At 44.4% G+C, this 25,000-nt stretch overlaps 1 protein-coding gene across 1 annotated transcript in view; it reads right to left on the bottom strand.

The window, feature by feature from the left end:
• The window catches only part of FUBP3 (far upstream element binding protein 3), a 145,272-nt gene that overhangs the window by 5,252 nt on the left and 115,020 nt on the right, over positions 1-25,000 (bottom strand). Inside the window, exons 13-15 of the mRNA XM_082263076.1 lie at positions 23,750-23,910; positions 20,235-20,308; positions 16,935-17,011 (exon numbers count right to left, since the gene is read on the bottom strand). Coding sequence (XP_082119202.1) covers positions 16,935-17,011; positions 20,235-20,308; positions 23,750-23,910 — 312 coding nt within the window. The remainder of the gene's footprint in view (positions 1-16,934; positions 17,012-20,234; positions 20,309-23,749; positions 23,911-25,000) is intronic.

Below are 25,000 nucleotides of genomic sequence, written 5' to 3'. Positions count from 1 at the left end.
GCACACCAACTGATAACTTGATACTAGAAAGATTTGTAAATGGATACAAGGTACAACAAAGGAAATGGTAGATGCGTTTCACATGACCAACAAGCAAGCCGTTGGTCGTGTGAAACACGTATACCATTTCCATTCTGTTGTACCTTGTATCCATTTACAAATAAACCTTTCTACTATCAAGTCATCAGTTGGTGTGCGGCCACTTTCACTTCATGGTTATACCCAAGATTGGTCCATCAGCCTGCCCATACATGGTCTGAATGTCGGTCGCCCCCTGCTGAGCCTGGTTTAGGGCTACAATTAGCCAGATACTAAGAAAAACTGGGAGGATTTCTGAGTGGAGTGAACCCTTATGTCACTAACAGAGTCTTGCATTTTACAAATGCCTATCAGGTCAGGTGGTCAGGGAACGGTCTGCTATTGATGATGTACACCAAGGTGTCAGCTATTAAGCATACCCTAGAGGTCTCGGTGAGCAAATCACTTCTGGATTCTCAGTGCAGCAGCCTCAGAAATGCGCTTCTGGAAGAATGGTCAAACATTCCCATAGACACACTCCTAAACCTTGTGGACAGCCTTCCCAGAAGAGTTGAAGCTGTTATAGGTGCAAAGGGTGGGCCAACTCAATATTGAACCCTACGGACTAAGACTGGGATGCCATCATAGTTCAAGTGTGTTTAAAGCCAGGTGTCCCAATACTTTTGGTATTATAGTGTATATCAATCATTGTGATTAAAAACACGGTCACCAGGAAGATTCAGTGAGTGTTTGGCGAGTCACAATAATTTTACCTTGAGTTAGGTGCTGTGTAATTCGACGGCACTATATAAATGCTTAATGTAAGTGTAATAAACACTCCCCATGCTGATTGTTCTCATAAGGTTTAAACTAGGGATCGACTGATTGTCGGTGGCCGATATGCACTTTCCCCGAAATATCGGAATCGCCCCCGCAAGTTACCGATATTGCCGTAAAGTGCTTATACCGGAGTAATGCCTGAAGCTAGAGGCATCACCTCGGTACCGGTGTCCATAGCCGAGTGCTACAACTCGGTACCGGTGTCCATAGCCGAGTGCTACACCTCGGTACCGGTGTCCATAGCCGAGTGCTACACCTCGGTACCGGTGTCCATAGCCGAGTGCTACACCTCGGTACCGGTGTCCATAGCCGAGTGCTACACCTCGGTACCGGTGTCCATAGCCGAGTGCTACACCTCGGTACCGGTGTCCATAGCCGAGTGCTACACCTCGGTACCGGTGTCCATAGCCGAGTGCTACACCTCGGTACCGGTGTCCATAGCAGACGGTTGGCTGTCTTGTAATGACAACCGATGCGGCTGAGAAGCCGCTCGGCTGTCATTACAAGGAGCGGGAGGGGACGTCCCCCCCCCCCTCCTTCTGTGGCTTGCCCGGGTCTCCCATCCCACCAGGAGATCCAATTGGCAATTTTTAAGCATTTTGCCAAGGCACCCCTGAAGAAACCTCAAGGCACCCTGATTGAAAAAGGCTGTTTTGGGTCACCTCTTACATTTGGTGAGTGTCATATAGGACCAAGTCCAAATCAGTTAAATCTAGTGACACCCAACCGAGGTCAATGGCCACCCTAACAATATCAAACTTGCGGAATTTACACCTTAAGAGACATAACTACAGAATTCTGCCTGTGCTCAGTTTGAGCAGAGTTGCATAGACCCTACACATGGCATTGACACATACATGCCTATTTGATGACATGACGAGGAAGGGCAATCACATACCATAAGGCTACTGTAATCTGCCCTAAATACACCAATAGTATTAACTGAAACAGGAAATGAACCCCACTTCATCTCCCCCTGCACCATCTGTTGCCTTGTACAAAGAACTCAATATAATTCTGCGAAATTCTGGAAAAAGAGCATAATTATACTGAATATTTTGCTACCCTATAGGGTAGCCAAAAGGCGTTGAAGCCATCCTGTCCAAACCAAAAGTTTTTCCCAGCAACGACCCTTTCCAAAAGCAGTTAGAGAGTTCCATCCTCTAAAATCTGACCGATGCCACAAGTCAGGCCCTGTCCATGTGTTAATGGCTTAGGGTCACAAAGTGCCCACCTGCTAATTCACACAATAGGGAGCTCCATCAATGGCTTTTCTTTGGGAAAGTCATTGAGGGACACGCCAATTAATAGACTGCAGGCCAGCATGTTTTACCTCATTGGATGCTTTATGTAGGAGGTGAAAGGGGGGATGTTAGAAGCAATAAAGCTCTAAATGATTAGATCACTTATTAGGATGGCTGTGGGAGGTGAATGGACTCGCTCAATTTGTTCACCATTTGGGCTGTGAATGGTTACAGACGCTCTCTGCTTGCATACAATATGGGCAGGGGAACAATAGGAGCTGCAATAAGGCTTGTTCTCGCATAACAGAAAGAAGAAAAGGATTGCACCAAAACAGGCCGCATCTTCCAGCCTGGGCCACTTGAGTCCACTTAAGGCGAATGCCTTGCCTAAACATGGGTGATGCTGCCATTTTATGGAATGACCCATGGCTTGCTCTGATCGGGTCTGGACACACTGGGCTTGAGTGTGAAATAGGATTCAAGAAAATGAAAGAAATGCAAAAGCATAATTTGTTCATAAGTTAAAGATTTGGTCAGCCATTCAGATGACAAGAATTAAGTCCTATTAGTATCTAGCAAACCTAAGAAAAACCAGCTTTGTCTCCCCCCCCCCCCCCAATCACACCCCAAATCTCATCAGTAGACTTGGGGTCCCAACGTGCAACGTCATCACACACTGGCCCAGACCAGAGCCATCTTGTTAGTTTGAATTAATACTTTGATATGCTGGCCTGAGGAAACGCGTCACCTACGGTATCACAGTTACATAGTAGGTGAGGTTGAATAAAGACAATAGTCCATCCAGTTCAACCTGTGTAGGTGTGTGTGGCCCTTTAAATCTCACATACCCCTGAATGTTCCTATCCTTGAGATGTACGTCTAAGAGTCTTTTGAAAGCCACCATACTTCCCGCAGAAACCACCTCTTGTGGTAGAGAATTCCACAATCTTGTAGCTCGAACAGTAAAGAACCCCCCACGCTGCCTGAGGTTAAAACGCTTCTCCTCTAACCGCAATGTATGCCCTCGAGTCCTCATGCACTCCCTATGACTGAATAGCTATTTTTCTATGCCGAGATCACCATTGAGATATTTGTAAATTGCCATCATGTCCCCACATCATGCCCGGGAAGTGACATCACCAGCTCCCTGTGTGTCCCACGACTCCAGGAAGCATCGGATCCCAACGGCAGAATCCTTCAGAGTATACCAACCGCAGATGCCACCCCGAAGACCCGCTCAACTGATGTTGATACACCTCAGTGCTCAATGCCTATTATGATTCACCCTTGTGAGTACCAGTCTTTCTATCTTTATTAGACATTCATACATACTACACTTAATCTGGCGCTTGTGCTTTCTCCTCCCTGGGTTTTACATTAATGAATGTGAATGTAATACTGGGAATGAATGGTTCTGGTCTCCCTTTGATTTATACCTTTTTGGGAGGGGAACCAATCTTGATGTCTGGGAGAATGGTGCAAGCAAGGCGAACTGGCTGATTTATCCTTGGAAGTCTGATCACTATCTTTGGTTCTATAACTGCGCTATATGACCGTTCCTTAGGGTGGCCAAACGTACTTTTTTGAGCTTCAGGCGTTTTTCTTCTGGAGACAAAACGCTCAGATGTGAACAGGGGCCATTGAAATGAATGGGATTTTGCTTGTTGGGCATTTTGAGACTTCAGAGATGAGCATTTTACGAGCTGAAATACGCTCAGGTGTGAACAGGGCCTTAGGGTGGCCAAACCCTTATGGCAAGGGGCAGTGTGATTGGTTTTATGTAGGGGTGTACTGATCCGACTTTTCTTGTCCCGATACCTGGCATTGTGTATCTGCCGATACCGATACCAGTACCGATCCGGAACAACACACATACACAATATGCATGCAGCTGCAGTACAGAGCAAAGCCGCTGTTTCATGTGTACGGCTCCTCCATTCACAGGCGGAGTGCATCTAATATCACTCCGCCTGTGAGCCGAACCTATACAGGAAGTAGCGGCTCCCATCCCATACTACTACACCAAGTAAGGGACGGCTGAGCAAGGACTCAGCAAAACCGGATCGGCGGCTCCGTGCAAGTAAGGGACGGCTGAGCCGGGACTCAGCAAAACCGGATCGGCGGCTCCGTGCAAGTAAGGGACGGCTGAGCCGGTGTTCTAAAATTTAGTCGGACCCGTGAAAATTCCGGACCCTCGTCACTTCCGGGGACGCTCCGTCACCACCAGCTGCTGCGAGCCCTGCTGCGCATGCGCACAAGGCATTTTGAAGGTCCGATGAAATTCTAAGACTTACGAACAGCTGACTGGGAGGAGGAGGGGCTGAGGTGGGACGCATACACCACCGCGGGAAAATGTTACAACACCGCCGCGTCATCGAGCAAGGAACATGTTGCAGAGCGGACAGAGGAGGCGGGAAGGAAGTGAATACTCATACTAAATAGTAATGATAAAAAATGTTTAGTATTTATTTTTTTTATCATTACTATTTAATATGAGTATTCACTTCCTTCCCGCCTCCTCTGTCCGCTCTGCAACATGTTCCTTGCTCGATGACGCGGCGGTGTATGCGTCCCACCTCAGCCCCTCCTCCTCTCAGTCAGCTGTTTGTAAGTCTTAGAATTTTATCGCCCTTGAAAATGCCTTGTGCACATGCGCACCGGGGCTCGCATCAGCTGGGTTATGACGTAGCGTCACCGGAAGTGACGAGGGTCCGGAATTTTCATGGGTCCGACAAAATTTTAGAACACCGGGACTCCGCAAAACCGGATCGGCGGCTCCGTGCAAGTAAGGGACGGCTGAGCCAGGACTCAGCAAAACCGGATCGGCTAATTTTACCGATCCAGCTATTGTGGCAGTATCGGCGCCGATATCCGATCCTAATATCAGATCGGTGTATCCCTAGTTTTATGGTGGAGGACTTGCTTATTCTTTGTCTCATCTTTTGAGTACCATTCCCCATGGGAGGCCAGAAGACAACTGACTTGACTCATTTCATGAATTTGTATGTGTTTTGCACTATTCCATACTTCCCTTTGGTGTGGTTGTATGTTTACAATCCTGTCCCCTGTGAATATTACCGTTGCACTTACTACATTTAAATGTCATATAGTTTTGTTGTGAGCAAAAATTTGCTCACTGCCTTTTCTATAATTTATAATCAAAATTTATTAATAAAATAATTTTTTTTAATAAAAATTTAGTTTTTTCTATAATTCAGGTATTTCTAAATGTGAAAAAAATGTCAGTGCTATCCCTGTGTATTACCCTCCTATTACTAAACTCTGTATACTATAGGAAGCAGCTAGCACCAGGGTATTATGTGTGGATAGGCATCACGTACAGTTTCAACAGAGCTACTTTTATTTTTCATATTTTAGGGATAGGTGTATCACAAGAGTATGTGCAATCCTTTTACAAATCCTCTGCAAGCTAAAACAGCGTGTGTGTCTCTATTTAGCTGGAGTTACCCTTTAGCCTCTCAGCTGACAACACTCCAAAAGCAGCCTTGCATGGAAAAGCCTCCTATTGTGCAAGCAGCCATTCACCTCAGAAAAAAGCACAAATATTTTAATACAGTCTGATAAATGGCACCATCACCTAATGTTACTTCTCTTCATTAGAGTGTGAGCAACGTGTAGGAGGAGGATAGGGGGGGAAGAATCATTTCACCTTGGAAACTGAATAGCGGCAGAGGAAAATAGAGATGTATGACCACTAATGTATCGGTTTAGGATATTCCCTTATGCTCTGGCATGTGGCCATTAACGTTCACAAGTACTATCATACAGTAGGAGACTTCAGCAGCTGCAGCAACAACAATAAACCATAGAGACTTGAGAGCGGGGTGCCTCTAGTGGTTCACCTTCACTACATAATGGATACAAGCCGACTGATGTCTGGGGTGGATTTACAGATGCCCATCATGCTTATCATGGCTTATTTAGTCACACAAGGAGCAGTTTACCAATAGTATTAGGCCCCCCCCCCCAAAAAAAACACAGAAATAATTGTTCAGAGACCTCATTTGTTGTTGTAGCGCGACTACTACTATTGCAACATGAAGATTTATCTGCCTCCTGACCTATCCTGCATAGCAGCACCTGGACTGGGAAGGGATAGGTAGTGCTAGCAGCCAATCAGGATGTGCTGACAGGAACCATGGTGTCAGGGCAGAGTTGATGATGTGCTGCTGCTGCTCGCTCATATTCCAATAGAGCAGCCTGGGAGGTGACATCACTATAGACCAGGGTTTCTCAACCAGGTTTCCTCCTGAGGTTGTTAGGGGTTCCTTGAGAAATGGTCAACTTCTGCCTCTCAGATAATTTTCCAATGACATCATTGTTCCTTTTAGCTATCTGTAAGGGGGTAATTCTTCCCAATGATGACAAGAGTAAGGAGCGTTCTTCCCACTGACTGTCACACTATTGTATCATGAGTTGTGGATTTTTAATTTTTAACAGGGGTTCCCCGAGACCAGAAATTAATTTCAAAGTTCCCTCTGTATTGAGAAAGGCTGCTATACACCTTAAAGCAGAGTTCTACCCAAAAGTGGAGCTTCCAATTTAAGGACTCCTGACCCTGACATGCCACATTTAGCATGGCATTTTATTTTTGGGGGGGAGCGGGTACCTAGTTTGACAGGTTGAAACCAAGAAAGTAAGACCGCACTCAAAGATGAAAATTAAATCAATGGTATCCTTTATTCCTCATGAACAAATTCATACAGTGCATCAAAAGACATGCCAGGTTGACGCGTTTCACGATACACCATAGGTGTGGTTATGATTAAGCGATCCTCTGTATCATGAAACGCCTCAACCTGGCTTTTCTATTGATGCACTGTCTGTATGAATTTGTTCATGAGGAATAAAGGATACCATTGATTTAATTTTCATCTTCGAGTGCGGACTTACTTTCTTGGTTTCAACAATTTTGGATGGCGGATCTGACCTGCACCAGGACAAACAGCCTCACCTGAGCGGCTCCTCTGTTCATTTCTACCTAGTTTTGACAGGTTCCCGCTACCACTTCCGCTCGGGCCACCTAGGCGGCTCCAGCAGAAGTTCTCCTCCTCCCCTGCTATCTTCTGGGACAGGTCACAGAAGATGGCCCGGCCAATCAGAACGCGTAGCGCGACTCGTTCATGCGCAGTGGGCACCCGGCTGTGAAGCTGCACAGCCAGGTGCCCACACTAGTGATGCCGGGGAAAGCACCAAGGCTTCGGGCGGCCTCATCGCTGGATCGTGGGACAGGTGAGCTTGTGGTACGTCTGGCTATGGTTATAATACCTAGCATGACACATTTATATGGATATTTTGTTTGTTGTTTTTTATGCTCATTTATCTTATTTTTGATTTAATATGGGCTATAACCCCTTTTTTCTTGATTTTATATAAGAGATATGGTGGGCTGAAGACCATTTTTTTGGACACCCTGCACATGCTTGGTCTTTTTTGATTGGACCCTGCAATAATTATGCGATTTTTGCCCAGCAGATCTGCTGTCATTTGAGGCTCCAGCTGCCCTTACCCAGTCTCTTATTAAGACTGGTCAGCACTAAAATCCTGAACACCTCAAGAGCTAAGATTCTTGGCTTAGACCTCGAACATCGTGAATACGGCACCCCTGATGGATAACAGTGATATGCTGCCCATTTGTTTTTAATCGCCAGGCAGGCCACCTATGCTCATAACCACAGTGAACTATGTAAGTTGTTATTCAAACTCTTTGTTCAAATGTATTGAAACTATATATACAATGTTGGAATTAATATGTTATGCATTGATTACCCACAGACCACCCTCTAAGGGCACCCCTGAGGAAGGAGCCCAAGAGACTCCGAAACGCGTCGGGTCACAGCCCGGGGGTTATGTGGTATTGAGTTCGACTGTCTTATGTGCAATATGTTCTAGCTTGCCTTCTTGCTTTTATTTCTTTTGTATCATTCAATAAAGAATTTAACTTTTATACAAATTGGTTTGTTATTTATACAATTTGATTGGTGCCTAAAAAGTCCCACCCCTAGGGGAATTTCCTTTTTGGTTTTGTGGTTATTAAATTACACTTTTTGAGGCTGCTGACTTTCAATACACACAGAAACGTCTGGAACTCCGCTGAAACGCTCACAGAGAAGGTGGTGTCACACTCATTGCTGTGCTGTCTGACAGGTGTTTAGGTCACAAGTTTCAAATCCTTTGGCACAATCGCTCTCCTATCACTGTGTGTTACCAAGGTGGACCATGCAGGTAAGGACGAGGGAGTAGGAGGTGTTAGGCTCAGCTGTGCCTAATAATATAAAGACGCCATATAAATACTGTATAATAATAGGTTTTAAAAAGATATGAGTCTTGCGCGGTCACGGATTGATTTACATAAAATGTCTCCCTGATGCAGCAAGTACAGAAATCTGTTGCCTTATACAGTAAGTCAAAGTATATATTGTGGGGGGGGGGGGGGGGTACTGCGCTTCAGAGATCTCTAAATATATGATATGCTAATATATTACATAAATATTTTTCATGGTATATATGAACTGAAGGAATGTAGTTGGTATATATACCATGAATATATATATATAAATAATAAATTAATCACATAGATCTATCACTTGAAATAATTGTGCAAACATGCATTCCTTATGTGCAAATATTTAAAGTGCTTCAAAGGGGACACCCCGTGAAAAAAATGTAAAATGTATAAACTTTTCCGATAAACAAAAACGTGAAACAACTCCAAATACTGAATAAATAGTGTTATCAATCAATCTATAAAGTGCAAATGCTTACATAAGTGCCAAATTAGTAAATTTTAACTCCCATGTGAATTCATAAATTGTGAAGTAAATAAATCACTGAAAATATGTGCTAAATTGACCAATATATACGTGAAATTGCTCTAAACAAAAATTATTTTTGTGTTGAAAATAATGTCCAATCGATAAGTGTCGATTCCCAATCGATTGCTTCTTTATCTTGCTTATGGCGCTTTTCCACTGCATAGAACCGTACCGGCTCGGCACGCTTTTGTGCTTTTCCACTGCGGTACCGCATGGTATAGGGTCGGAACGGTTCGGTACGGTATAGGTTTGCTTTTCCACTGCATGGAACCGAACGGTACGGCTCTGAAAAAACAGTACCTACTCGATTGTGGTTCCAACAGGTACCAAACTGGTACCATATCCCACAATCCTTTGCATGCAGTCACTACTAGCCACTGATTGGTCAGAGAATCACACCCACCCCGTTGTTATCCCACCCACTTAACTTTAGTACTACTTTAGTGGAAAAGCAAACCTATACCATACCGTACCGAACCGTTCCGACACTATACCATGCGGTACCGCAGTGGAAAAGCAAACTGGGCCTAGCAGGGCCGAGTAGAGCCGAGCCGGGAACTTGCAGTGGAAAAGTGCCATTAGTGGACTCCTTACACCTCAAAAACAGTGACTGCAGAATAATATGAACAATGTTTGATTTGTTTTGATTTGCTATTGGTCGACCAGCCTTTGAAAATACAAGTTACTTGGCTATAAACAAACTCCTCTGGCTTCACTCCCTACATGGCAATTTTTGGATCAGTGAACCAAGGCTGAAACCAATGGATAAATATAAAATACTGACACTTACATAGTACAAAGGATATAGGCAAACTACCATGTTCCCCCAAAAAGAAGACCAGGTCTTATATTTTGGCTATTTTTCAGAGGATGTCTTATTTATTTACGTTATGTAAAAAAGTTCCTGTGTTCCCCATCTTCTCTCCTATTCCCTCCCTGTCAGCTCAGGAGTCAGCATTATAAAAATCCTGTAATCCCAAATATAAAACCTAGTCAAAGTCCTTGTAAAATCATGTAATCCGTGCCATGAAAGGATTATATAATGCCCAGCGTGTGTCTTTATTTAAGATTATTGTGGAAAACACCTTAAAGCGCTGCTGGGCGCTCACGTGAACAGCCGGAAGTCTCCTTCCCTACTCCGAGCATTAGAGAGGGAGGGGAGGAGATCCCTTCCATGGACTGCAGAGGGAGGGGCTGCTGACGTCAGTCCGGAGGAGGAGAGCTCCAGTGGGTCACATGAGCACTCAGATTATACCTTATTTACAGCACCACTGGGTGCTCACGTGACCTGCTGGAGCTCTCCTCCTTTCTGACATCAGCTGCTCCTCCCTCTGCAGTGATTGGGGCGGGGCTGACGATAGTGGGGATCTCAACCCCTTCTTTTTCAAAGCTCGGAGCAGGGAAGGAGACTTCCTTCGGGTCACGTGAGCGCCCAGCAGTGCTGTAAATCCACACTGTTCCATAAAGACACACACTGGGCAATTTTATAAACCTTTTACAGTGCAGATTACGTGATTTTACATGGACTTTAACTAGGGCTTATATTGCAGCCATCCTAGAAAATCACGATAGGTTTTATTTTTGGGGAAAAAATGGATTTTTGTAAGAACTTACCGTAAAATCCTTTTCTCTTAAGCTCATTGACAGACGTAGTCTTCTTGATTCTCAAGAGCTGGGTTATGTTGTCTCCGCAGGAGTAGGACTAGGCAGAATGACAAAACGTTCTGGCTCCACCCTAGGGGGCAGTCCCTGAGGGTATATCCTCCCTCTCTCTGCTACAGGGAATCAGTTCTGTTTAAAGCAGTACAGAGAATTTAACCCAACCCAACTCAATGATAGAGGGGCGGGTACTACGTCTGTCAATGAGCTTAAGAGAAAAGGATTTTACGGTAAGTTCTTACAAAAATCCATTTTTCTCTATCGCTCATTGACAGACGTAGTCTTCTTGATTCTCAAGAGCTGGGACATCCAGAAGCAGTGCCACAAATGAGGGGTGGGATTGACAAAATCAAATCCAATCTAGTAGGCCCAACCGGTGCCAAACTAGAAGTTTTAAAGGCTCATTATAAACAAAGAATGAGACTAAAAGAAAAAATTTTCCAACGGAAAAAAACCCTCGAGGTAGACCACTGGTCTCCTCAAATTGCGGCCTGCAAAACCTTGCGGCCAAAAGAGGCATCAGACGATGCCATTACATCAACTTTATAATGTTTAGAGAAGGTATGCACCGACGACCAGGTAGCCGCCTTGCACACCTGGACCACTGACGCCTGATGGCGAAAGGCCCATGAAGCACTAAGTGCCCGAGTGGAGTGCGCCTTAACAGGGAACGGGGGCTCCCGACCCTTAATAGAATAAGCCTGTACTACCGTCTGTCTGATCCATCTGGAAATGGTCGCGGCAGATGCAGGCAACCCCTTTTTGGGTCCATCTGGGATCACAAAAAGTGAATCCGTCTTGCGAAACGAGTCTGTCGTTTTCAAGTATACCCTGATCGCCCGGACCACATCCAAGGAGTGTAAAGCAAACTCCCGAGGATGACTGGGCTTAGGACACAGGGAAGGTAATACAATTTCTTCATTCAGATGAAATTCTGAAACCACTTTTGGTAGGAAGGATGGATTCGGACGAAGAACCACCTTATCTCTATGAACCACCAGATATGGTGAACGACAAGATAATGCGGCCAGTTCTGACACCCTGCGTGCAGAAGTAATAGCCACCAAGAAGGCCACCTTCTGGGACAACGTGGGTAGAGGAATCTCCCTAATATGTTCAAAGGGAGGTTTCTGAAGAACCGACAACACTAAATTAAGATCCCAGGGGGGTAACGGCGCGTGCACTGGCGGAGCCAGATGTCGCACCCCCTGGATGAAATTCCGCACCAAGGAATGAGTAGCCAAAGGCTTCTGAAAGAAGATAGCTAATGCTGAGACCTGACCCTTGATAGTACTCAAGGCCAGTTTCTGCTCAACCCCTTGTTGCAGAAAAGCCAATATTCGACTAATCGAATAAGACCGAGGACGGAACCCCAAAGGTTCACACCATGCAATGTAGGACTTCCATGTGCGATGATAAATCTTTCTGGAAGTCGCTTTCCTTGCTTCAACTAGAGTAGGAATAACTGAAGCTGACAAACCTTTGTCCTTCAGCACCTGGGTCTCAATAGCCAGGCCGTTAAAGCCAGCGATCGTAAAGCAGGATGGAAGATCGGTCCCTGAGACAGTAGATCCTCCCTGAGAGGAAGTCTCCATGGGACGTCCGCCACCAGTCTGACCATGTCGGCGTACCAAGCTCGACGAGGCCAGTCCGGAGCTACCAGGATTACTGGGATTCCTTCCTCCTCTACCCTGCGAAGAAGTCTTGGCAGTAACGCGAGAGGAGGGAAAGCATATATTAGCTGGTATTGCCCCCACGGGGCGATCAGTGCGTCTGCGGTTTCTGCTAGAGGATCGCGGGAGCGAGCCACGAATCTCTGAACTTTCCTGTTGAATCGTGATGCCAACAGATCCACATCCGGGTTGCCCCACCGTAGGCACAACTGGTGGAAAACGTCTGGATGGAGGGACCATTCCCCCTGATCCAGGGTCTGACGGCTGAGATTATCTGCCTGCCAATTCTCCACCCCCGGAATGAACACCGCAGAGATTGCTGGAACAAATCGTTCCGCCCAGCGAAGAATGCAAGCCACTTCTTTGGCCGCTCGGACACTCTTGGTGCCCCCCTGATGATTGACATAAGCCACGGCCGTGGCATTGTCCGACTGGATCCGAACCGGGCTGCCCTGGAGCTGCTCGGTCCAGTGAATCAGACAAAGTCTGATCGCTCTCAGTTCCAATACATTTATCGGTAATCTGGATTCTTCCGGGGACCAAAGTCCCTGGACAGATAACTGACCGAGAATTCCTCCCCATCCGGATAGACTGGCATCCGTGGTCACTATCGTCCAATATATTGGCAGAAATGACTTTCCCTGGCTGAGCATTGGAGACCGAAGCCACCAAACCAGAGACTCTCTGGTCTGTTTGCTCAATCGGATCTGATTGTCCAGGGATTCCGGATTCCGATTCCATCTGAGAAGAATCTCTTGCTGAAGAATTCGGGTATGGGACTGGGCAAATGGGACTGCTTCGAATGAAGCCACCATCAACCCCAGAACCCTCATGCAAGTCCGAAGGGAAGACCAGCTGTTGGACAGTAACAACTGGACTGCTGATTGAATCTTTCGGAGTTTCCCTACCGGAAGGAAAACTCTTGTCCTGACTGTGTCTAGAATTAGACCCAGATATTCGAGCCTCTGGGTGGGAACCAGAAATGACTTTTGCTGGTTCACCAGCCACCCGAATTCCTGTAAAGAAATCATAGTAATTTCTATGTTTTGTAGCAAGGTCTGAGGAGACTCTGCATGAAGCAGAAGATCGTCTAGGTAACCTAGAATCGATATACCTCTTTGGCGCAGAAGTGCCAACATTGGGGCCAACACCTTTGTGAAGACCCGCGGAGCCGTGGCGAGACCGAAAGGTAACGCCACAAACTGATAGTGGTTCTCCTCTACGGGAAAGCGTAGAAAACGCTGATGTCCTGCGAAAATGGGAATGTGAAGATAGGCGTCCTTGATGTCTATGGACGCTAGGACATCCCCTGGATGCAGGAAGGCTGCTACCGTGCGAATGGACTCCATTCTGAATCTTCTTATGTTGACGAAAGAATTGAGCGCTCTTAAGTCCAGAATTGGACGCACTTTGCCCTCTTTCCTGGGTATTGTAAACAGGTTTGAATAAAACCCTTGAAACCGTTCTGTCCAAGGAACGTGGACTACCACTCCTTGTTGTAGTAGATCTGTGACTGCTCTCCGCAGATCTTCTAGACGATCCGGAGATAGTCGGATATTGGAAGGGAAGAATCGCGCCGGTGGGAGAGATCGAAACTCGATCTTGTACCCTGACTTTATGACTTCGCAAACCCATTTGTCCGGGATTCTGGAAAGCCATGGATCCGGGAACCGGCGAAGACGTCCCCCCACCCCAGTTATGGGTGGGGGCGCACCTTCAGGCTTTGGATGGTTTATCTTCAGGTCTGGAGGGGGCGGGCTTTTGCTTGCCCGACCAACGACCCCTGACGCCTCCTGCAGGAGCTTTGGAGGACTTAGTTTTTTCACCCGCTGAACGAAAAAACCTCTTGTGAGCAGAAAAAGAAGGCCCTCGTCTTTGACGAGTTCCTCTACCTTTAAAATTTTGCGGTAAAAAGGTGCTTTTTCCACCGGTGAGATCCTTAATGATCTCATCTAAGTTGGCTCCAAATAGACGCTCTCCTGAAAAGGGGATATTAGCCAATGCTTTTTTGGAACCTTGGTCGGCTAACCAACCTTTTAGCCACAGTGTACGCCTGAGAACCACTGCTGAGACTGATGCTCGCGCCCATTAATGGAGTGGCGTCTAACGCCGCATCACATACAAACTGTAACCCCTGTATCATTTGTTCCAACAAATCTGATACCGCCTGAGGGACTTCTTCTAAGTCCCGGCGTAACCACTTGGTCCATTCAGTTACAGCCTGCGAAACCAGACCAATAGCAATTATTGGCCTGAAAGCTGATCCAATCAAGGAAAACATGGTGCGAGACATAGCTTCTATCTTGCGATCCACTGGATCTTTAAAAGACGGAGCGTCTTCTAAAGGAATAACCGTGGCTTTATTCAATCTAGCAATAGGTGAATCCACCACAGGTGGTTCTATCCATTTTTTAATAAGGGTTTCCTCAAACGGATAACGCCTGTCAATGCGTTTAGAAATATTAAAGGTGCGTTTTGGCAGACGCCATTCTTCATCGATTGGATTGCCAAAACATTTGGGCAATGGAAAAACCTTTGCTACTTTGATGCGCTTTTTAGTCCCAAAAGGGATCTCAGTTTCAGCTATTTCTGATGGAATACCCTGTAACCTTAAAGTCTCTTGAACAGATACAATGAGTGCGTTTACCAACGCTTCCTCTCGGGCTATGGCGGATGCCGAAACATCCTCCTCACTGTCTGAAGAGACAGGACCCGAGACACCAATACCAGATGAAGTACCTGCAACTGCAGAAATAGGCTCAGAGTCTGAATCCGAGGTTTCAGATAATAAGGGGTTAGGCGGGGGTCGCTTTCTTGCGCCCTGTCCCTGACAAGCCACTTCCACCCGGGACACAAAAGTTTCCATAATAGCTGACAAAGATTCAATTGTCAATGGGGTGCTGGAGGATCCCGCAGACCCCTCGAGGGGATCCGGAGGAGATACATGAGTGGCAGGGTCCATGTTAATACAGGACACTTTTGCCAGCAAAAACAAAAAAACTTTTTCTTTTTTTTTTTTTTTTTGTGTGTCTCCCCCTAGCGCAATAGCGCCCCTCAGAGTACCTGCTTCTCGATCCCAGAGAGAGAGAGAGGGACCCCCAAGGCTCACCAACCGATGCAGTGCAGTTTCCAACAAACTGCAGCCAGCGTCTGTCTTACACAGACTGGAAGGAGCTGTTTGCTTTTTCCCGGGCAGAAGGCGTGGCTCCGCCCCCTGTGTACACCTTCCGGCGTTCCCAGCCCTCCACGAGGTAGCTGGGCTCACAAAACATGGCCGCCCCCATAGAAGAGACATAAGACTCCAAAAACATGGCGGCCGGCGTGACCTGAGGACATACATGCATTCGGTCTACGGCAAAATGGCGGCGGACCGCCGATATCGTCTTCCCAGCACATCCACCTGCACTCTGCTGAGAGGTGACATATGGATCTACAGAGATACACTGCACATAAGGTAGGATTATACCTCCTATGTTTGCTGTAATGTTACAGTCTGCTGGGTAGAGTGTTAGCTCTTGAACCAAGTCCACTTCCCACAAACACATGCTGTATTACAAAGGGGACTTGTAAGTGTCAGATATATACTGACCATATATGGAGGGGCCCATAATATATACTGCCTCATAAATGAGGAAAAAAGGGAACGTTTTACTCACCATACCGAACCGACAGGCACCCTCTCTTCATAATACCCTCTCCACCGAGGTGGGGGTTTGTGGACGCCTCGACTCTCTGGTCCTGGCGTCCAAGCGAGCTTTTAACTCGCAAAGTCAGTCCCTTTACTGGGACTCCGTCGCGGCCGACTCAGCGCACTGGTCTGCACGCGCTTTTAGGCAGAAACCGGGGTGACCACTGGATCTCAACATCCAGCCCGTCGCCCGGCCCCGCATACTTACTTGAATATGTCGCGGCCGACCAAGCGCAATGCCATGGTCTGCACGCGCTCGTAGGCCGGCTGGGGTGACCACAAGTGTCGCCCAGTCCGGCATTTTTGCTTGAAGATCTCACAGGAAAAAAACACTGGAGAAAACTACCTAAAAAATGTCTTTTTCTTAAAGAAAAAAAGTCTTGCCAGGACCAAAAGATCCCAGCAAGGAACTTAGGTCCTTACTCCTGACTAGACAGAAAAAAACTGATTCCCTGTAGCAGAGAGAGGGAGGATATACCCTCAGGGACTGCCCCCTAGGGTGGAGCCAGAACGTTTTGTCATTCTGCCTAGTCCTACTCCTGCGGAGACAACATAACCCAGCTCTTGAGAATCAAGAAGACTACGTCTGTCAATGAGCGATAGAGAAAAAACGGTAGCAACAGGTTTTCATTGACTTGTGCAGTCTTTACTAATCTGCAATCATATAAACCTTGCCTGGCATCACCATAACCAAGCTGTGAGAGGCAAGATGACCAACAATAATAACTGGGGAAAATGGCACAGAGCTTGATCTTTCCCCAGATTAGTCCCCATTGCATTATATTTAAGCTCAATAGTTCATATCTGCCTGTTATTTCTGTAAACATTGGTAATGGAATCCTTTAAGATATCAACGTATAGTGATCGCCTCGACTTGGTAATGCTGAAAGTGTGCATACAGTTGCTTTAATTGAAGTGAGAATTTTACTGACTGATCCACTTTAATAAGCCTGGAATGTCCAAAACAGTCACTCACCTGGAAGTTGCTGCGCAGGTTGCTGCCATGCTTGGTAAGTGCTACCCCAACCCTGCGTTAAAAACGCCTGAGGACCACTGAAAAGAAAGGAAGTAGACAGTCAGAATCTGCATTGGACTAGACTAAGCCTCAAAAAACATGCTCTGAAACCAGTATTTTGTTTTTTAACTCTGTGGCTGATTGAGAAGGGCAACTTCCTGGAGAGACAGATTCTATATATATATATCTCTATCTTTCACACACATACACAGATCAGCCATAACTTTCCACCTACATCTCAGTAGGTCTGGCTTTTGCCGCAGTAACAGCCCGGATCCAATGAGGCATGGATGCCTCTGAAGGTATGCTGTGGTATCTGGCACCAAGCTGTCAGTAGCAGATTCTTTAACCACTTGCGCTGTGGAAGGTCTCATGTTGGATACCTATACTGGTATGGACTGGGTAATGTGTTAGGATCTATACTGGTATGGACTGTGTAATGTGTTAGGATCTATACTGGTATGGACTGGGTAATGTGTTAGGATCTATACTGGTATGTACTAGGTAATGTGTTAGGATCTATACTGGTATGGACTGGGTAATGTGTTAGGATCTATACTGGTATGGACTGGGTAATGTGTTAGGATCTATACTGGTATGGACTGGGTAATGTGTTGGGATCTATACTGGTATGGACTGGGTAATGTGTTAGGATCTATACTGGTATGGACTGGGTAATGTGTTAGAATCTATACTGGTATGGACTGGGTAATGTGTTAGAATCTATACTGGTATGACTGGTAATGTGTTAGGATCTATACTGGTATGGACTGTGTAATGTGTTAGGAACGAAAGGATGCCACATCGTTTGATGCAAATGAAAATTATCAACCTACAAGAGGGCTAAAATCAAAGACACCCCGAAAATCAAAGTGAATAAATGATGCAGCAGGTTAGTCCGTTTTGATGAAATTTAATTGCAGCAACTCAAAATAGTACTCAGTAGTTTGTATGGCCCCCATGTGCTTGTATGCATGCCTAGCGTCAGGGCATGTTCCCAATGAGACGGAGGATTGGGTCCTGGGGTATTTCCTCCCAGATCTGGGCCAGGGCATCACTGAGCTCCTGAACAGACTGAGGTGCAACCTGGCGGCATTGGATGGCCTGAAATATAATGTCCTAGAGGTTTTCTATTGGATTTAGATCAGGCGAGTGTGTGGGCCATTCAAGGGTATCAATTCCTTCATCCTGCAGGAACTGGCTGCATACTCTCACATGAGGCCGGGCATTGTAGTGTACCAGGAATAACCCAGGACCCCCTGCACCAGCGTAGGGTCTGACAATGGGTCCAGGGATATCATCCTGATACCTAATGGCAGTCAGGGTACCATTGTCTAGCCTGTAGAGGTCTGAGTCCCTCCATGGATATTTCTCCCTAGACCATCACTGACCCACCACCAAACCGGTCATGCTGAACGATGTTACAGGCAGCATAATGTTCTCCACTGCTTCTCCAGACCCTTTAATGTCTGTCACATGTGCTCAGGGTGAACCTGCTCTCATCTGTGAAAACACAGGGCGCCAGTGGCGCCGGGCAGCGAGCACAGGGCCCACTAGAAGACGTTAAGCCCTCAGGCCACACTAATGAAGTCTGGTCAGACCTTCACACCAGTGTCCTGCTGGAGGTCATTTTGTAGGGCTCTGGCAGTGCGCCTCCTGAGGGGCAGATACCGGTCCTGCTGATGGGTTAAGAACCTTCTATGGCCCTGTCCAGCTTTCCTAGAATAACTGGCTATCTCCTGGAATCTCCTTCATGCTCTTGAGACTGTGCTGGGAGACGCAGCAAACCTTCTGGCAATGACACGTATTGATGTGCCATCCTGGGCAGTTGGACTGCCTGTGCAACCTCTGTAGGGTCCAGGTATGGCCTCACGCTACCAGTAGTGACACTGACCCTAGCCAAGTGCAAAACTAATGAAAAACAGTCAGAAAAGATGAATGGGGGGGGGGGGGTAAAAATTACCATGGCCATCACCTGTAAAACCTTTCCGGTTTTAGACTTCGCCTCATTGTTGCCAATCTAGTGCACCTGTTAATTTCATAAACACCAAAGCAGCCGAAACGGATCAACAACCACCGCCACTACTTAACTGACCAGATCAATATGCCAGGAGTTTGACTTAATGCTATACTCTGATTAAAAAGCATTCCTTTAGTTTCTTTGAGCAGTGTGCATATATACACACACCTACATATATACATACACACACACGTATATATATATATATATATATATATACATACATACATACAGATACATATACACACACACACACACACCTACATATATACACACACCTACATATATACATACACACACACGTATATATACATACATACAGATACATATACACACACACACACACACACACCTACATATATACATCTATCCATCTATACACACACACACACACACACACACACACACACTACTGTATTAAAAAGGTGTTCCTTTCATTTTTGAGCAGTGTAGGTGGTGCCATTGGATGATTTCCCCTTAGCTCTTGTTCCGGGGAAACTGCAATTTTGACCCCTCCCCCCCCTTTCTGTATCAGTGGTCATCATTACAAATATTAGGGAAAATATCCACAAAGGGGACACAGATAGCAAAAAAATGTGCCGATGGTCGAACTCTTTCCCAATCTATCTGAAAATGCTAATATTTTTATTAATTTGGATGGAATGGGGAAGGGTTAGAGCAGAGGTAGGCAACCTTGGCCCTCCAGCTGTACTGAAACTACAAATCCCATCATGCCTCTGCCTTGGGGAGGCATGCCTGTGGCTGTCAGAGTGTTGCAGTGCCTTATGGGACTTGCAGTTCTACAACAGCTGGAGAGCCAAGGTTGCCTAACCCTGGGTTAGAGTGAGGCGAAACAGGCACTGCTCCCTCATAAAATAAAGCCAGGCACTGCCCACAGTGTGCCACTACTTTGACATAATGAACACCCAGCGGTCACAGTAAATGACAGGCCATCTCCAGAGTCAGACGGCAATTTGTAAACTATAGCCAACACCGGCACTGTAAATCCAGCCTAGCCCACTACAGGCCATGGTTATGTCAAACAGTGTTTGCATCAAAGATTTGTTAGTGTATTTCATTTGAAGAGTTTTAAAGGGGATACCCCAGGGACTTTTATTTTAACCTGCACCCTTCCTTTACCATTCAGATACACAGTTACAGTCTATGATAGGTATAATGATACTGCACAAATATGATTGAAAGCGGACCCTCAAGGCAGGGATCAAGCAAAACCCACTCACTTTTGATGAGGCGTCGCATGCGGTTGGCTGAATGGACTCTGCCCGTAGCTGCCTGGACCGCTGATTGCTGTGCCCTGGAGGATGAACACAGACATTTTAATAACAGCACAGGAAATGCTTGAGCAAAAGATCCTTTATAAACTAGAAGCAATTGCAGCCGGCTGAGCGCAGCTAAGTAGCAACACAAAGGACGGCTAATTTTGTCTTTCAGCATCATTATCTCTCTACAGAAAAGAAGACCTGAAATTCACATCAAAAGGGCCTCTACCTGGGTGTGACTCATCAGATGCAAGCATCCCTCAGACTTCGAGAGAAGAGAAGGGCAATACTGAACCGTTTCCGCTCTATTGTAAGCCAGTTCAAAACCCAGAAACCAGTATGGATCCTAGGAGTCACAGATTTGTTTTGTCATTTTTGAATCCTACTTACCTAGGTGGATGCAGCATCGGTCCAATATGATGCATTTGTCCCCTGCCGGCTCTAATGGGCCTTACACACACTAAGCTTTTCTGAAGACTTTTTCCTTTAGACTTACCAAAACCATATAATTTGAGGTCAAACAAACACTTTCCATTTGTATGCAATCCGGCAGGCCCTTGGACTACATAGAAATGGTAAATCTGAAGGAAAAAGTCTTCAGAAAATCTTATAGTGTGTATGGCCCTTTAGGCTGAGAATCGAGCTATCAAACACCGCTGATCACTTGGTTCTCAGGGCTTCCTGAGCAGACAGCTGATGACTGTCAGCCATTGCTGTCTGCTCTACCCCCACTCACTGAATTGCTGGTCTGTGGAGGGGGCGGGAACAGCCAAACCAGGCTCTCAGTGGCTCGCTGAGAGGCCAAGCCAGGTGCCGGTCTAAGTATGTGGACCGATCCTGACCATATGGTAGCGATCTTTCCCGAGCCTAGACAGGCTCTGTAACATCAGCCGACAGCAGACTTTAGTCCGCTGACTGCTGAAAACAGGTCATAGAAGCGCAAAACGATCTGCACTCCTGTGATCCACAGGAGTACAGCCAAAAGAGCTTTGGCTGTACTCCTCCTTTAAAGCTTCTCACTCACATAATAATAATAAAATGGCCAAACTCTAAAGACAAAGTAAAGCTTCCTCTAACTTCTACCTATAGTTAAGCCTAAGATAAGGCTTAGCTATAGGTACTGCACCGTTTAGGCGATATTTACTTTGCATGCAGCCAGTGACATCACTGGCACGTGTGCTCTGAAGGAGCACATGTGCCGTGAACGACGGCTCCCGTGCACATTCGCAGGAGTGATGTCATCACTGCTCCGGCCAAGCAGGTGGCCGTTGAACTCGAACCTGAAAGGAAGACTGGTTAACATGTTGGCCATGTCAGCGGTGTTGGAGCACCGCTGCGGAGTCTTCGTTCAAAGGTATTTAATAATGAGCTAGCATGGGATGCATACCAGTTCGTTATGCCTTTGTCTTTCAGGTTTTTTAATATATATATATATATATATATATATATATATATATATATATATATATATATATATATATATATATATATTTTTTTTTTGGAGGTTTACAACCTCCTTTAAGCATTAGTACAACTAAAATTGAAAAAGTCCCCAAGTCCTTTTGTGCATACTTTCTCTAGGTGACTGACAAATCGTACAAAAGTATAAGTTTGAAAGCCAGGCAGGCTTGCTGATACAAAAGCTATAGATCTGAATCAGCAAAGGGTGTATTGGATACCTGCCGAGTGATCAAAAAAAAAAAATAAAAAAAAAAAAAGAAAGAAAGAAAAGAAAAAGAAAAGAAAAAGGAGAAAAAGGAGAAAAAAGAAAAGAAAAAGGAGAAAAAAGAAAAGAAAAAGGAGAAAAAAGAAAAGAAAAAGGAGAAAAAAGAAAAGAAAAAGGAGAAAAAAGAAAAGAAAAAGGAGAAAAAGGAGAAAAAAGAGAAAAAAGAAAAGAAAAAGGAGAAAAAGGAGAAAAAAAGAAAAAGGAGAAAAAGGAGAAAAAAAGAAAAGAAAAAGGAGAAAAAAAGAAAAGAAAAAAGGAGAAAAAAGAAAAGAAAAAGGAGAAAAAGGAGAAAAAAGAAAAAAAAGAGAAAAAGGAGAAAAAAGAAAAAAGAAAAGAAAAAGGAGAAAAAGGAGAAAAAAGAAAAGAAAAAGGAGAAAAAGGAGAAAAAAGAAAAGAAAAAGGAGAAAAAGGAGAAAAAAGAAAAGAAAAAGGAGAAAAAGGAGAAAAAAGAAAAGAAAAAGGAGAAAAAAGAAAAGAAAAAGGAGAAAAAGGAGAAAAAAGAAAAGAAAAAGGAGAAAAAGGAGAAAAAAGAAAAGAAAAAGGAGAAAAAGGAGAAAAAAGAAAAGAAAAAGGAGAAAAAAGAAAAGAAAAAGGAGAAAAAAGAAAAGAAAAAAGAGAAAAAAGAAAAGAAAAAAGAGAAAAAGGAGAAAAAAGAAAAGAAAAAAGAGAAAAAGGAGAAAAAAGAAAAGAAAAAGGAGAAAAAGGAGAAAAAAGAAAAGAAAAAGGAGAAAAAGGAGAAAAAAGAAAAGAAAAAGGAGAAAAAAGAAAAGAAAAAGGAGAAAAAAGAAAAGAAAAAGGAGAAAAAGGAGAAAAAAGAAAAAAAAGAGAAAAAGAAGAAAAAAGAGAAAAAAGAAAAGAAAAAGGAGAAAAAAGAAAAGAAAAAGGAGAAAAAAGAAAAGAAAAAGGAGAAAAAAGAAAAGAAAAAGGAGAAAAAAGAAAAGAAAAAGGAGAAAAAAGAAAAGAAAAAAGGAGAAAAAAGAAAAGAAAAAAGGAGAAAAAAGAAAAGAAAAAAGGAGAAAAAAGAAAAGAAAAAAGGAGAAAAAAGAAAAGAAAAAGGAGAAAAAAGAAAAGAAAAAGGAGAAAAAAGAAAAGAAAAAGGAGAAAAAAGAAAAGAAAAAGGAGAAAAAAGAAAAAAGAAAAAGGAGAAAAAAGAAAAAAGAAAAGAAAAAGGAGAAAAAAGAAAAAAGAAAAGAAAAAGGAGAAAAAAGAAAAGAAAAAGGAGAAAAAAGAAAAAAGAAAAGAAAAAGGAGAAAAAAGAAAAAAGAAAAGAAAAAGGAGAAAAAAGAAAAGAAAAAGGAGAAAAAAGAAAAAAGAAAAGAAAAAGGAGAAAAAAGAAAAAAGAAAAGAAAAAGGAGAAAAAAGAAAAAAGAAAAGAAAAAGGAGAAAAAAGAAACAAGAAAAGAAAAAGGAGAAAAAAGAAACAAGAAAAGAAAAAGGAGAAAAAAGAAAAGAGAAAAGAAAAAGGAGAAAAAAGAAAAGAAAAAGGAGAAAAAAAAAAGAAAAAAAAAAAAAAGGGAAAAGAAAAAGGAGCCCACCTCTACAACATGTTGGCAGGGATGGGTGTTTTTACTTTGAATGTGGCTGCTTTCTAAACTAGTGTAAGACTTGTTTTAATGCACCTGGATTAGACAAAGTACATTTGGGATTTAAAGGATGCTTTAGGGCTGCAATGTCTTCATCATCATCATCATCATCATCATCATCATCATCATCTGAACCTCACCAACCCCTCATTGGTTTGTAGACTTACCCCTACTTTCTCATCAATGAGATGCCTGGCCATCTCAATCTGCTGTGGGATACCCCGAATGGTGAATATCCGAATGCTTGGGTCTGTGTTGGGTGGGGGATTCCTTTGAAGCTCCACATGGGCCCCCGATTGCTGGTTAATGCTTTTGATATTTTCACCTCCTGTGAGAAGAGACGATAAAAATACAAAAAGTGGATTAGTCCCAGAAAAATCAACCTTTTGGACCTTACATCAACCTTACATTATTTTGCCATTTTAACAAACACACTGCATTCATAAATGAAAAAATAAATTGAACTGAATGGGGTTGGGGACAATAGGGGGACTTGTTTGCATCGTCTACTAATGCTTACCTCAGTCGAAGTCCACCCAACTCATGTATGTTCTTTCCGAGCTACTGACAGTGTCTAATGTTATATGATTGATTTCGTTCATTTGCCACATTGTCTGTATAATATTTCTCGTATAATATTTCTCATCTTTTTTTTTATGTTGATAATTCAATAAAAACACTCAAAGAGAAAAATTGAACTGAACGCTGACAACACAGATTTTCTGTAGTTTGAGGACATGGTTTAACCCACACACAACTTATGGCGTTTTTCCACTGCATGGAACCGAACGGTTCGGCTCGCTTTTGCGCTTTTCCACTGCACGGTACGGTTCGGTATGGTACGGCAGCGCTTTTCCATTGCATGGAACCAAACGGTTCGGCTCGCTTTTGCGCTTTTCCACTGCATGGTACCGCATGGTACGGTGTTGGAACGGTTCGGTACGGTACAGCGGCGCTTTTCCACTACATGGAACCGAACGATATGGCTCGCTTAAACAGTACCACCTCAGTTGGGGTTCCAAGAGGGCAGTACCGTTACCATATCCCACAATCCTTTGCACTACTAGCCACTGATGGTCAGAGAATCGTTGTTATCCCATCCACTTACTACTTTAGTGGAAAAGCAAACCGTTCCAACACCATACCATGCAGTGGAAAACCAAACCGAGCCAAGCAAGGCCAAGTGGAGCCGAGCCGGTACTTGCAGTGGAAAAGTGCCATAAAATGGCAGTGCAGTATTGTAAGTAATGCAACACGGGCGATCCTTCATTTTCAGATGTAATGTAATTTTGAATATGTCTTTTTATTATACTTTGACGTGAAGCTACAGAGCAAGGCATCCACAGGAGGAACAGCAAGTTTTCAAAATGGACGGCAATACAATGGATTGGAAGGAACAGGCCCTATTGACCTAAATG

This window comes from Pelophylax lessonae, assembly GCF_965119305.1.
Source record: "Pelophylax lessonae genome assembly, chromosome: 7".
Taxonomy (NCBI): Eukaryota; Metazoa; Chordata; class Amphibia; order Anura; family Ranidae; genus Pelophylax; species Pelophylax lessonae.
Note: the sequence above shows the minus strand (reverse complement) of the source record. Positions and strands in the feature narration are given on the sequence as shown.